A 14,683-nucleotide genomic window follows, 5' to 3' on the forward strand; every position below is an offset into this window, starting at 1 on the left:
ACTGACTGGGAGCCACACTCCCCTGACCTAAATCCAGTAGACGACCTCTGGGACATTATGTTTTGGTCCATCTGACACTGCTAGGTTGTCTGTCAAAGACTGTCCAAGAGCTCAGCGATGCCCTGGTCCAGATCTGGGAGGAGATTATTCCAGGACACCATCCGTTGTCTCATTAGGAGCATGCCCAATGTTCTCAGGCATGCATACAAGCACGCAAGGGCTATAAGAACTACTAAGTACCATTCTGAGTTGCTGCAATGAAATTTCAGTAAAATGTGGCATCCTTTGGTTCCTAATACATTGCCCAGTACATGTCAGTATAGATATTATTTTTTCTCCCATTGAGAGCTGACCTCTCACCAGTGTTTTTAATAGATTTAAATAAAGGAAATTTTAATTAAAAATAACACTTATCTGGGTCAAGGTTCGGTTGACTAGGTTATTCTTATTGTTCTTGTTGGAAATTATTGTTGTAAACAGCTTCAAAAATGTCTGCATAAAGGTTAATAAAATTCATGATCTTTAGAAATAACTGCAGGTTTAATTCTCCCTGCTGGTTTAACCTTTAAGAAAGCAGTTAAACACAACAAATACCAAAGTCCTTGATTTAATTTGGTGAACCCAGAAAAAGCCTTGTTTTTGTTTACTATAATAATCCATCTGATTTATTTTACAGTTTGTGCAAAACCAAAATACTTAATCCTTCAACCTTATAATTCCAGAACCATGTAATTTCCAGTAATTACAATAACCTAGTTTAAACTTCTTTACCTCCTCCGTCTTTCCTAATGCAGATTACAGGCCTGCCATAAAATTAATTAACCTGAATCACCTACAATGTTCAGGTCAGTCTTTTCAAACCAAACTGAGATGTTAATTTATTTTCTCTCTAACACCTGCCTGATGAGTACTTTGGCCTTTCACTGTGACGTCCTCCATCTGCTGACTCAGGCTTCACGCAGGTCTCAGCCTAAATATAGTGCCGGTCAGGCCAGGCTATCCAAACATGTCAGGTGCTGTCTAGAAATGGCATGATGTGTTTGAATGCAAGGCTGGAGCTCCTACAAATGTAGGAGAGGTGTGTTATTTTAAGCCAGAAAGGATTAAAGCAGGAAGGACCTGGTGGTTCATGAGATCATAAGAAAACTGGGAAACCAGTGAGTGCAACAGGCAACTTAAAAGGAATTAGGCAGTCCTGGATTTTTTTGGTTTCTGGAAAAAGATAATAGTCATCCAACTCTCAGATATGTACCACATGCTCAGTGTGCACCAGATGGAGGTGAGGGGTCAGTGTCTTGCTCAAGGACACTGTCAGCTGTTGTTTCAGCTCCAGCTGGAGTCATTTACATTTCACTACCTTCTCTATTTTGTCTTTGGGGGCGTTTATTTGTTTTCTGGACTTAATTCTACTAAATAATGCTGATTTTTATTTTTATTTTGTCTCTAATAAAAATGCCTATAATAAAGAAAAACATCCGTTTTAATGTACTACTTTGACTGATACAGCTATGTCAGTTAATAAAAACAACTAAAATCATAAAAGCAGGAAGGAATTCATACAGTATTTAAGGAGCCTACCTTGTAAGACGTTTACAAACTAAAATATGCACAATACCAATATTAAGTTTAAACTTTTTGGTAAAATTACATCTGAGGAATTGTACCATTTCATGGTACTGATAACGTAAAAAGTAGAGGACCACAACTGGATCCTTGAGGAACTCCATTACTGATAGCAAGACAGCAGCAAAGTCTACAAAGCTACAAAATAACTGATGCATCATTCCTTCATCCAATTCCTGTGTCGAGCTTGGTTTTTCCAGCTTATTAACTAACAATGTGATTATGAACTAAAAATAGAAAACGCTCTGCTCCACGAGTGACTGAAGTGCTGAAACAGTAGGAGATAGTAGCGGGCTGCAAGAAGACCCCGGAGCAGACGGACAGACGGAGCTGACAGCTGACCGAGCGGCTGTCAGACAAATGAGCTCCACTTCCAAAAGCTTTGACAGGAGAGCGGCAGGGAAAGAGGGGGAGAGCACGAGCAGGGTGGATGATAATACTGACAGGTAGCAAAGAGAGCCAGACAGAGAAAATGAATACAAGGCAGGCAGATGAGAACAGAAATACAAACAGAAAAAGCTGAAGGACAACAGTATCTCAGACAGATGAGCAAACAGACAAATGTTGTTTTTTGCCCAATTTTCTCATTTTTATCATAAAATGAGATTAAATTTAATAAACATTCAGCCAAAACCATTAAATCTCCTCATATTAAAAGAGCCAAAGCAGCTTTTGCCAACACAAAGATTACTTTATGACCAATACTGAACTTTACCCCGAATAGAAGGTTAGATTTAATTTCTAAACGTGAACTGAGACATTCGTTTGTTTGTAATTTTGCATCCAGAAAACACAAAAATGACAAAAACTGAACTGATAAACTTGTTTCATGACATTTCTCAACTTTTCATCTATTTTCATTTATCACTTTGGTCATATAATCCCAGTATGTCAAAGTGGCCAGCCTAACTCTTATCAACATTACGGATCAGGCCCCCTGGGCATCATACTTTAAATCAATGAGTAATTTTTTATATACACGGCTGACGTGATTAAGAGGTTTCAAATTAACCCAAATCACAATCTTTTCTTAAAGTTAGGTGAACAGCTCTTGGTGCCAAACCTGAAAGTAAAACAAGAAGCTCCCAACCGAGACATGAACTGAGGTATCCTAACTAACAAAACTCACTTGGTCTACTACAGTACCAACCCTTCAACCTATGAATGTGGGCTTTGTTGCTATTTTTAAAAAAAGAGACCATTATATCTTAAGATCTAATACTGACATAGCCTTCAGGTCAGATGTAGCAAAGGACACCTTGTGTGTGAGAGAAAATGGAAAATCAAAACAAAGCAAATAACAGCAATTGCTATCTGGTGGGGCAATACTCTACCAACTTCAAGTTGCCAGGGGATGAATGACCAATCTCTGGGATTGTGCCACTGAGTCCTAAAGCTTGGCTATCTCCGCGTAGTTCTCAAGAAACCCTGTGGGTGTTAAGAGGTTGAAGAAGCAGCCTCTAGCTGATTCCCCAACAGGAATTAAAGTTACTTTATTAGACTCATCAGGAACTTGGATCTTTTCCCTTTGCAGGGTCCTTAGCACAAACTGGCCAGGATTTATTTGGAAAAAAACACTCTTTGTTTGTGTGGAGGTAAGGCTCTTAGCTGCAGAGGATCTAATGTTTCTCAAACACATTTCACTTTTGAGGTCCAACAAACCTGCTGCAGCCTGTTCTGGTTAATCAGTCTGTTCAAATATTCATTGCTTAATTAACATGCTGATTTTTACTGGCTGTCACAGGGGAAGGAAGAGACTGTGCATGTATGAAGAAGTCTAAATTTTCTGAGCTGTGGTGCTATTGCTGTTTAGGTTGATGGCCTTGGTTTCAGTTCGGGGGATTGATTACGTCCCCTTCTGGAGTGATTCTCCCCGCCTCCGTGCACGGATCTATTATTAAAAGACGCCCTCCTGGCCTTTGAGCTACTCTGCCCTGCTGACAAGAATAAGGGGCGGCTTTCTCATATCGTCCTTTGCCTTTGCAACTCGATACGGGGCATTAAAAAGATCTGCCGGGTTGGTGTCAGGTGCCCTCAAGCCCTCCAGCTCCATCCTGATCAATGCCTGTGCTCGCATTTCACATGGGAACACCTGTCGGCTAGTGCGGAGGAGAGGGCTGCTGTAAATCCTGAACCAAAAGTGCTTATTCTGCAGGAAAACCTTTTTAGGGAGCTGGGAAGCTAAAGCAGAAATCTCTCACTTTTTTAAAGACAAAAAATTCTAGTGTTTTTTTGCCATATTCCCCCCTTTTAGTTTGCAGCTTGTTGCTTCTCTAGTGTAATTTCTCTCCCCGTCTTCCATTAAACTGATTACCTGAACACATGTGCGGTCATGCTGGAGACTAAAGACGGCAAGATTAGCGGGGCTTTGTTTGCGGAGCTATTGTTCAACGAAAATAGTCTAAGATAATAAAAAGATTTGGATATATTTGAAACGATTACATAAGCAGATCAGCTTCAAGTATTGCAGAGCAGCAACTCAAGAGAAAGCTGCAGAGAGCGGGATATTTGCAGAGCAGTAGCAGGAGGCTCTTACTGCAGTTTGTGTACATCATCAAAAGATTTTTACCGTGATTGCGTCGTACAGGGAAAAAAAAATAAAAAATTCCAGCTGTGCCAGCACGCCTGAAACTGCTTATGTCTTGCCTTGGTGCAAATGTGCCCCTGTGACTGAGAAGTGCATTATGATGCGTTTATTTGGCAACATACCCTGGACACAGCAGTTGGAAAAAAAAGGGGGGAAAACATGCCACTTTGCCATTTTTTTATTCCCCTGAAGAGGAAACCTCGGCTTGAACTGCATCACTGAACCTCCTACGTTCACACAATGCCACAGAGAAATGAAAAGTTTTTCCAGTGCACATGGCTAAAATGATGAACTGCGCAGCGGTCTGAGCAATTTAACCCAAAGGGAGGTTGGGGGACAGTTCATAAACTACTACTTTGTTCTGTTCCTCCTTTTATTTTTTTGCCCCCCTCACTCTTTCTTTCTTGTTTCGACCTCCTGCTGCAGCTCAGGCCTCCTGTAATGACTGCTGCTGTGGAGAAAAAGCAAAACAGAAATAAGAACGAAAAGGGGGAAAAAAAATCCTGAGAAATCTTTTCAACTCTGCTGCTGTGTGGGCTCACAAAGAAAATAAAGAGAGTGAGGGAGCCAGGAAGAGAAAAAAGTAGTCATAGATCCAAACAAAAAAAATGGATTAAAAGCAAATGTTGGTGGAACAATTATGGCACCTTAATTAGGAGTGAGAGGAGAATTATGGGAGCTAAGCACACGCTCTTTCTTTGAACAATCTTATGACTTAATTTAAAAGATAATTCCAGCCAGTGTGACATTAAATATTGCTTAGCAAAGTCTCATCTTGAATTTGTGCATTTTGATTTTTAAAACCAGGCATGATGAGAGACAAGCTGAGGAAAAGCTACATGCCTAATAGTTAGCCACTTGTCAATCACTAGGTATTCACCTTAAAAGGGAATATAATTTACAAAATGAACACTGTGTTTAATGGCATTAATTCAAATTAGCAACAGTAAAAGCCTGGAGTCTGTGGTTTGGACTCCATGATTCAGTAGTTTTGTTTGGCACTTTGTTTTCAGACAAATACATTTTTTAGTTTGTCTTTCACTTCCTGGTTAGGTTTACATTTAGACTGAAGCCTACACAAACTCTCACAGGATGAGAGGTGCGGTATGTGCCGCAACAGCCTTTCAATCTGGTTGAGGTCTGGACTTTGCCTGGGCCACTGAGGCACCCTGATTATTTTCTTTTTCATTCATTTTGTTGTATATTTGCTGCTGTGCTTTGGATCATTATCCTGTTGCATGACCCAGTTTGGTCGGGCCATTCAGACACATGGCCTCACATATGACCCTAGAATACTTTGGTATACAGAGGAGTTCATGGTCTGACTCAGTGACTGCAAAAAAGCCCAAATCATGACCCCTCCACCACCGTGCTGACAGCTGGTATGAGGTGTTTGTGCTGATAAGCTGAGTTGGTTTTGTGTACTGTATCCCATCATCTCCACTTTGTTTTCTGTCTATACTTTGCAAACCTAAGCTGTGCTCCCATGTTCTTTTTACCAAGAACCTTTCTCCTTCCAAACAAGTCATACTCGTTCAGTCTTTTTCCTAATTGAGCTGTCGTGAACTTTAACATTTAACATGCTAACTGAGGTCTGTAGAGTCTAAGATGTAGCTCTTGTATTTTTGCACTTTCTCTGGGCACTGCACAGTCTGACGGTCTGCTGGGACGTCCACTCCTGGATGTTTCAGACCAGCAAACTGCCAAACCTTCTGCTTTCATAGAGGTGCTCACACTGACTCCGTTAATCAAGTGCATTTGATTAGCAGCACCTGGCTGCAGCTTATGTTTAATTTTATAAAAGGACTTGGAATACCTTTGTGCTATAATTTGCCAGGCTGGCTCTTTAAAGGTTAAGCTAAAAGCCTCACCACTTATCTACTGACAGACATGAGAGGCATCAATCAGTGAAGCAGAAAACAGTCCCACTTGTTTGTGCAAGGTGTTGCAGCCTATAGTTACATTTCAAAGTCAAGCAAGCTTTAGGGTATGTAAAATGTGCACAGTATTGTCACCTTTACACGAGTTAGAACTTTTAATAAACGTTTGATGTCGAGGAGAATCTTTTTTTACCCTGAAATATAACCCTAACCACAATGCTTTTGATGCCTAACCAACCACAGAGTAAAAAGATGAACTTTTTTCCAAACTGTCAGGTGTTTATTGAGCCTCCACTACCCCTCGTACCATCTACGTGGAGTGTTTTTTTGTTTTTTTCAGTTATAAAGAGGAATCATGCTAATGTGACATTTCAGAAGGGTTATTTCAAATGCTATTATCAAAAATCTGATCATTTGGAACTTTAAATTTACTCGTTCCACTTAAGGAACCTGTTCTTACCAACTCATGTCTAAAATTCTTCTTCACTTTATCAGCTCTCACACTGTTCCCTCAAAAGATAATTTCCATCCTCCTTATAACAGAAACCACAGGGCAGCACAATGAACCAATGACATCCCATCAAGATGTAGATACTTCCAGAGTTTGTACCCATCATCGATCATCAATCTTTAACCCGTCTTTGTTCATCCTGCTTTCCTCACACATCTTTCCAAGGAAGTCATTAACATACACAAGTGACCTTTAGTATGACCTGAATTTGATTCTCAGAAACCCACAACATATTTAGTCATATAATCCCTGCGTTGCTGGTTGCATCCTGATTCGGACACACCGATTACTGTGGATTTGGCATTCTTTCCTGCAGGTCTCGTCCAGCTAAAGTAAAAGCCAGAGAAAACAATGAATGCCTTGTTTGTTAATCGAGGATTTTGAAGCCGCTGGTTCTCATTCAGTGTTTTGTTGAGTAACAATTACATAAGACGAGCTATTTTTTCCTTTGAGGAGAAGATCTGGTAATTCAAGCCTCAGGTCTTTTGTTCCTGCAGCCTGATTAACACAATTCACCGCTCTCCGGGGAAAACCTTGCAGCAGGAATTTTTCACAACAGGAGACAATAAGGTCCAGATGAGTCTGGACATAAAGCCCAGGGATAGTTTTAAGGAGTCCATGAGCTGTGTTCAGGGTATGATGACAAATACACCCTAAAATCTCATCGAGTGAACAGACAAATTAGGCAAACAAATGGTAACAGAATCATAATACTCAGTCTCATTTGTCCAATAAAAAAAAAACTATGCTATGAGGCAAAACCATAAAAGATGTAAATTTAGTGCCAAAGTCAAACGCCTTTGTTCTGGAAGATAAAAGATAATGACTAGCGGTATAATGCACATAAAAATTAAGCACCACTTCAGGCAACCTGTTAAATACTGAAATATCTACTCATTGAGCCATCTTGTTGTGCAGCCAAACCTTATTCAAACCCACAGAAGCTATGATTACCTGAATTTTACTTTATAACCTTAAGTCCAAAACAAGAAAACACATTTTGGAAATTGGACATCTGTCCATTCATTGATTAAAATAAATAAATAAATAAATAACCTGCCTGCCAAGAAAGATTCAAACTTCCAGGTTGTCTTCCATATTGTGTAGTCCACCTAATGTTTTCCTCACTGGAATCACTGATGGCAGTAGAAGCAGTAATCATCAGACACACCACAATACAATACTTTCGCAATATTTTACCCACAATATGATATTACTGTAGTTTTTAGCATTTTGTGATATGATGAGTACTGCAATAACATATATTTTGATTTCATCATCTGTAAAGTTTTAAACTTTCAAAGTTTTATTCATTCAGATAAAGTATCTCACTTTGGTTATTTATTTGATGAAAGATGAGGTTGTCAAGCATACCAACACTGGCACTAAGACGATCTGCAGTTTCTATGCTCGTACTGAGATCAGACTTGTGTTTTTCAACGCTACCATCATCCAAATGCAGAGTTAGTCAACATGTTTTTGGTTTAAGTGAGAGGAGAAGAAAAAAACTCTTTGATACATAAAAACAAATTATTTGAAGCATGTAAACGAGGAATATTTACTATCGTTTTGGAATTGTGAGATGGGTTTTCTGTTTCTCTGCCACATAAACCTAATTTATCCTGATTTTCACAGTTCATCACCAGCTGCTGCAACTGCCGCCAGCTGTTTTCTGCAATACTTAACCTGTGAATTATCAAACTATAAAGAAGCCCATGCCTTAAATCCACTGTGGAGGGCAAAAAGAAGCAGCAAAAAAAAAAAAAAAACATTTACAGAAGAGAAAATTGAAACTTAAAGACTTTAACCTCTTCTAGTAATGAATACAAGAAGTTACAGTCAAACTTTAAATATCAGACTGACCTAGAGTATGAATGAGTACTTAAAAGGTTTAAATGTTCTTTAAATTTCTTTGTGCCATCATGAGCTCTCTTAGGCAGCTTTCTTGTCATGTCTTTAAGTAGTCTTCAGGAATAGTTCTCCAGACATTCAAAGCTCTTCTTTGGATGTTTCTGCCTTTTGTTCCATTCTCTGTCAACATGATCCCACACTGCTTCAATAATGTTGAGGTCCGGGCTCTGGGGAGGCCACTCCATGACTGATGGTGTTCCACTGTGTGTTTTTCTATCCAGGTATCCTTTTACTGCATTGCCAGTGTGTTTGGGATCATTGTTTTTAGATCCTCACCTCCTCTGTACATATTGAAGATGATCTGTACCAAAAACGTCAAATGTATATTCATCACTCCATCAGACCCATTGCCACTGATTTTCAGTCCAGTTCAGTGTAATTTGGCATACCTCCGCTTTTCCCCCGTGCTTTTGTGACAGGCTGCTATTGACAAAGTGCCTAAAGATACAATTTTAAAAACGGTTCTTTGCCAAGTTAGATGGCAGTTAGATGCCTTTTGTGCTTGAATTGATAATATTTTTTTAATTGTTAAGTGGCTTAAACAAACAATGTGCAAGTACACGGACTGGACTGGAAATTAGTGAAAAAGTAACCAATGTCCCAAAAAAACCTTGAACCTTGAAAGACCTTCAGAAAGCCAGAAACTATTGCTCAAGACAACAGTTCAAGGCTGGCTCAATACTTTTGCACAGTAGTGTATTATTTAATCTTTAAATATGTTTTTAAAGTGAGCTTTTAGGCCTGAGACACATGCTAGTTTTATGAGATTTATCAGTTTTCAAAGAGACTTTAAGTGTAATTCAGTTCAAAGAGCTTAGCGATCAGACATTTATTTTGTTGTTGTTGGTCAAAACAGGTCAAAGGCTGTTTTTCTGCAGCAGCATTCAGCTAGATCACACATAAAAAAAAAAAAAACAACCCTTATAATACATCAGTCTAACTCTGTAAACCATGTGGACAAATCTTTCTATTGAGGTCAGCGGGACACGTTTCTAACTGTCCTTGGTGATGAAAGGAAATTGCTGGACTTCAGTGACAGACATGTGCGTGTATTTGTTTCATTTTTCTGCAAACATTAAAAAAAAAAAGTTCAGTGGAGTCAAGGATGAAGTCTGGCTCAGAGATAAGAAAGCCAAGACACACTTTGTCCACACAGCAAGCTGGAAAGCTTCAGCAGGAGCCGAAGGTATTCGCCAGAATAAAAGCCTTTTATGAAACATAAAAGAGCGCTCCTCCTCTGCAGATTATGGCTGATTATGGGGCTGATGATATGACTTACAGCCATACAGCGAGAGGTAGCTACAATCAAGTTACCCTGGAAAAAAAAAAAACAGTGAAGCAGAATGCATCAGGAGAAAATGAGCAACAGCTAAACTTCTAAGTCCCATTTAGGAAGGTGTTTCACCTCAACCTGCTCCGGCGGCCGTAACCTGCAGTCGCCCCGAGTTGTAGCAACAGCGCGTGCACGCTTCATCAACTCTGCTCGGATAAGCAGCAGTCGCAGAAGTACTTTCTGAATAACGCCGTTTGGTGATGGAAACGTCTCAGGACTATTTTTGCTTCCCCCAGGGTGCCAGCAATGTTGGAGAAGAAAAACACATCAAGGCCGCCCTGCATGTGCCTCACAGAGCCGTTCCTACCACACACTGCAGATGTTTGGGTTCATTTCAGTGCTTTCCCTTTACAGGATTTTCTTCCTTATTTTCTCCTTCATTTTTTTCCTTCATTTTTCATGTGATGGCCGTTCCACTGTGAGCCCACCTCAGGCTCTAAGATGAGTTGTTTACCATTCATGTGCGCGAGCACGCACTCTCAAATCCTTCCAGTTCACACCCAGACTGTGTCACACTGTGTGCTACTACAGTGCAAAGACATAATGTTAATGGCTGTTCCAGCAAAGAAGCAATAAATCAAATGGCGACTGCTTCTGATTGGCTGAGAGAAGTGATTCTTTTTGCCACCACAGAGCAAACCTAATGATGCAGCAAACAGCTGACAGCCCTCTCACACTTTGTAATATGCCACATTTCAGAATAAAAGCCCATACTTATTGATATGTTAATGAAGTGCATGAATTGCTGAGCATGAATATATTCTTCAATAGTCTATAACTGTTGGAGGATTACAGGGGAATGGGACTCATTTCACGCCTTTATGTCATAGCTCTGATAACGGAAAATTTATCGATTGTGAACTTGCATTATTCCAAAGGGATTATGCAGCAAAGTGTCCATTTATCCTCTGACTTAAATGTGAGAATTTGTTGCTTTTTTTCAAGATGTCACCTTGAGCTCTAAAACTTGTCATCAGCATTTTTACTATTTCTGAATACGTTTGTAGCTAAATGACTTTCCCATTGTGGACAAGACCTCATTCTCTAAAAGACAGTGACAGATATTTGTCTTTTAAGCTCACCTTTTGTAGAAAAAAAGGATGGAGTTTCACAACTGTTGAGTGCACAGTCCTGGAGAATGAGGCCATGGTACGTCGGTGAAAATGGGAGGCACTCAAGTTTAAGTGTCTTGCACTCAAGGGCACCTTAAAGTGCTAAAGTGCTAAGAGCATTTTCAAACACATTCCCTGCAAGTCTTTTTTTTTTGGCCAAACAGAAAGCGGCAGGTATTCAAGTGTCCAAAACTCCAAATCCATTAGCACTGTTGTTTCAGTTGGACATCCTTTTTTGCTCTGCAGCCTTAGTAAACTTGAAGTAGCTAACCATGAACCTGTCCTCCATCTGCTGGAGGTTCCTCAAGATCTCCAGACCAACAAGGACCAACGCTAGAAAGATAGTGAAACTGGATGACAGACTCACTGGAGAAGCAGCAGGATGAGGACTGCCACAAAAGTAGTAATTCATGAGACAGGAAGGGCTTTGGTTAGCTGGTTATCAGGTTAGCAGATTTTTAAAAAACTGGATACCCTTAATAGCACCCTGATAACAACAATCCTTGTCTTCTTCTGGCATTAAATCGGGGATCTTTTGCTTATTCTGCAAATATCTAATCTCTATATTATGGAGCCAATAAAAATAAGATATACTTATCTGAGGCAGGTCAACCAAGCTAGGTTTATGAGTGGGAAATGACTGGTCTGTGTTCTTGAAAAATGCAACACATAAAGGACTACAAAAACAACATGTGTTATGGAAATTTCAGGTTTCAATCAGTTTACAGAAAACAAAGAAATAAAGTTATATTCCACCAACTGGCACAAAATCCTTTACGCTATTTAGCTTCACCAACGTCGGTCTAAGCCAGCTATCAATAGACAAACAAGAATATCATCCATTATATTGTTATACTGTAACATTAATACCAAAACTTTCATGACTCTGTCTTACCATCATGAGTTCCCGTTGGAAGGACTTCCTCTCCTTATTCTCCATATTGGTGCATTCCTCTTTGAGTTTCTCCAAAACTGATGCCACCTTCTCTGGTTCATTGTCCAACTCAGTCCGACAAAAATAATTCAATGGCAAATTCCCATACCCAAGTGCGTCCGCGAATGCCCTCCAGCTACCAACGTTCTCCATTAAAACAGTCCTCACAGTCGCATAAATATAAGTAAGAAATTTGCAAGGCTTCAGGATCTGCTCCAGCAGCATTGTGGTCATTAAGTCCGGTCCACACCAATAAATGGGCTTGACCTTACCCAGAACCAAAACGTTTTTGGCGTGGACAAGCCCCATCTTCCCCTGATAGTATCCAATGTACCATTCTTTGGTCCGCAGCTGCCCTCGTAGTTTGATTTTCTCCTCACTGAGCAAGGCAATAACATCCCCCTTCTTGTACTCCAACAAATAGGTACTCTTGTGCTGTCTGATAACTGTTTTTATCAGTTTCCCAAATTTCAGGTTTGTAATGCACCGCTCCTGAAATTTGGGGTATTTTGAGGTGACAGCTAAAGGTGAGAGGACAATCTTATCCACCTCTTTCTTTTTCAAGAACCTCCTCTGGCCTGTAATCCTTGCACCTGTCTTTGGCGGTGGCTGTGGGGTTTGGACGCAGAACTGAGTCAGGATACAATCGAGGGCATCTTTGACTTGGACCCTGAGAGTAAAGTCTGAGATGCTGCTGGGGTTGTGCGATGTGATCATGTACAGGAGTCTGCTCACTTTCCCCAGTTTTACCTGAAATCCACGAATCACGCCAGCGCCCTCGCTTGCCTTTACCTGGTAGTTGGACATGTTGGAGTACAAACCAACCTTGAGGTCCTGAGGGTATCCCAAAACAAACTGGTGCTTCCCCCACAGCTGGAGGGCCACTGGCGGAGTTGAGCTAGACTGCCGGCCGACTTCATTTACCAGCAAGGTTTTAGGAGCACAGTCATGCCCAAACATGGCCACAACTGTCTTGAAGGATGGGTGAATGTGCTTGGGTCCATATACACCCAAAGTTACCTTCTTCTGCACGTGGTCCCAAACAGTTGTATTGTGGCTGAGGTACTGTGACTGAACCACAACAGCCACGTATATGCAGGGCTCGAGACTATCCAGCTGTACCTGCACTGTATCCTTGTATATGTAAGCATTAGGGATCGGTGTATAAGGCCCTTCTTTAAAATCACTACGAACACAAACCACTTCAGCAGTGTGACAGCTCTCTCTCTTCACAGTTACTGATACCTTCATCTCCAGCGTGATGAAAGACTTGGTCTCCATGTTGCTGAGCTTGAGTTCCACCACAGGGCTTATGGTAGAGCAGTGATCATTATTTAGTTCCAAAGGAGGGTCTAGTAAGGCTTTCAAGGAGATCTGCTGGTGGTCTCCATGGCTAACGTGTCCCTCTGGAATGTGCACGCTTATGTGGGTGTCTGGAAGCTGAACAACCCCTCCATTACAGTCCAACCTGCACACTATGTTGGTCTCCACCGGCTGTGTCTGCCCCCAACCTGGACTCTGACCCAGAGAGTCAAGGTCATGGCAAGACCTGGCTAGCTTTCTGTGGTTTAGCCACGCAGTCCTGAAGTCCTCCCTGCTCTGAAACTGCTCCGGTGAAGGAGCCTTAAGGCCCGTGAAGAATCCAGAAGAAGGTAAGGTTGCATTTGATTGCGCTTGTAGCACGGACAGTTCAGACAAACTGTGGGAACGCTTACTCCTGAAAAATGGATTATCCCTGTGGAGGTTAGGTGTAATCTCTTGGATGGGGCTGATGGGGTTGGTATTGTTAAAATTATAGCTGTGAAACCCATTGTTCATGATTGTACTAGTACTAAAGCTGGAGCATGTCGATGGTGATGCCAGAGCATCAAAGAGAATGAGATCTGCTGAGTGTCTCACACCTGCCTCTTTGCAGTTTTGATCTAAGGGACAGATAAAGGGGTTTGCAGAAAAGTGGCTGTTGTTGTAAATTGGAGAGGGCCTTAGGCTCACTGCTGTCCACTCTCCGAGACCTCCAGATTCCTTTAGTCCATCCTCATACCCCTCCCCAGCACTGTCAATCATCCCACTGTCGCTCAGCGAAGAGTTCCTGAAGCTGACCGGCTGGACATATGCAGCTGGGATGTATCCCATTTCTGTGTTGTTGTGGGCATACCACCATTCTCCCCCTGATGTGTCCAGCACATACAGACGATCACCTTTGGAGAATTTGAGAGTGGTAAAGCTGCTTGGGCAATAATCCTTTATGGCAACAACTTCCTGTGCGGCTCCATAGGAGGCTGAAGTGTCCAGCCTTAAGGCACTCGGAGAAGGCACTGAAAAGGAAAAAAGATTACACTGTAATTGTCCTGATTGCAATGAGTTTTGTAACTGGTTTGGCCCTACTTTAGGTAAGTGCACTTAATCACTGTGCTGTAGTTAACAGTGCTTGTCTCATAATCAGAGACAGATATAATGAACCAGTTGAGCTAATTAGGTAGTCGTACTTTGGATCTCACTGAGAGACTTGTATCCAAATGGGTCAGTGGTTCAGTGAAAACAGATCATAAGATAGCCATAGTACCCACAGAACAACCAAAAGCTTGTCTCTAATAATCTGAATCCAACTATATTTCCTCAGGTATGTATGATCAGATGAAGCGCATAATTTACTGCATAATTTACTGCATAATTTACTATTTTTAGGTCACCTCATTAGCGTATATGGAGCATGTAAACAAAGCTGTAATGAGATGAAACCAGTGAAGTGAAAGAACTCGGATATGAATAAACCTATTTTTAGCTGAATAATT

General features: G+C 41.0%; 1 protein-coding gene across 6 annotated transcripts in view; it reads right to left on the minus strand.

The window, feature by feature from the left end:
* The window catches only part of sh3bp4a (SH3-domain binding protein 4a), a 36,479-nt gene that overhangs the window by 11,706 nt on the left and 10,090 nt on the right, over positions 1-14,683 (minus strand). Inside the window, exons 3-5 of one of the 6 annotated variants that reach the window (XR_005610341.1) lie at positions 11,853-14,206; positions 9,918-11,769; positions 9,698-9,827 (exon numbers count right to left, since the gene is read on the minus strand). Coding sequence is in view for 4 of the 6 variants with exons in the window: in XM_039607232.1 (XP_039463166.1) it covers positions 9,630-9,827; positions 11,853-14,206 (2,552 nt within the window). In the remaining 2 variants the exon portion in view is untranslated. Of the gene's footprint in view, positions 1-4,362; positions 4,662-9,002; positions 9,828-9,867; positions 11,770-11,852; positions 14,207-14,683 lie in introns of those variants that run through there. The other 5 variants (XR_005610342.1, XM_039607233.1, XM_039607232.1 and 2 more) reach the window with 5 other exon arrangements.

The sequence above is a fragment of the Oreochromis aureus genome, linkage group 23 (genome assembly GCF_013358895.1).
Source record: "Oreochromis aureus strain Israel breed Guangdong linkage group 23, ZZ_aureus, whole genome shotgun sequence".
In the NCBI taxonomy this organism is placed as follows: domain Eukaryota; kingdom Metazoa; phylum Chordata; class Actinopteri; order Cichliformes; family Cichlidae; genus Oreochromis; species Oreochromis aureus.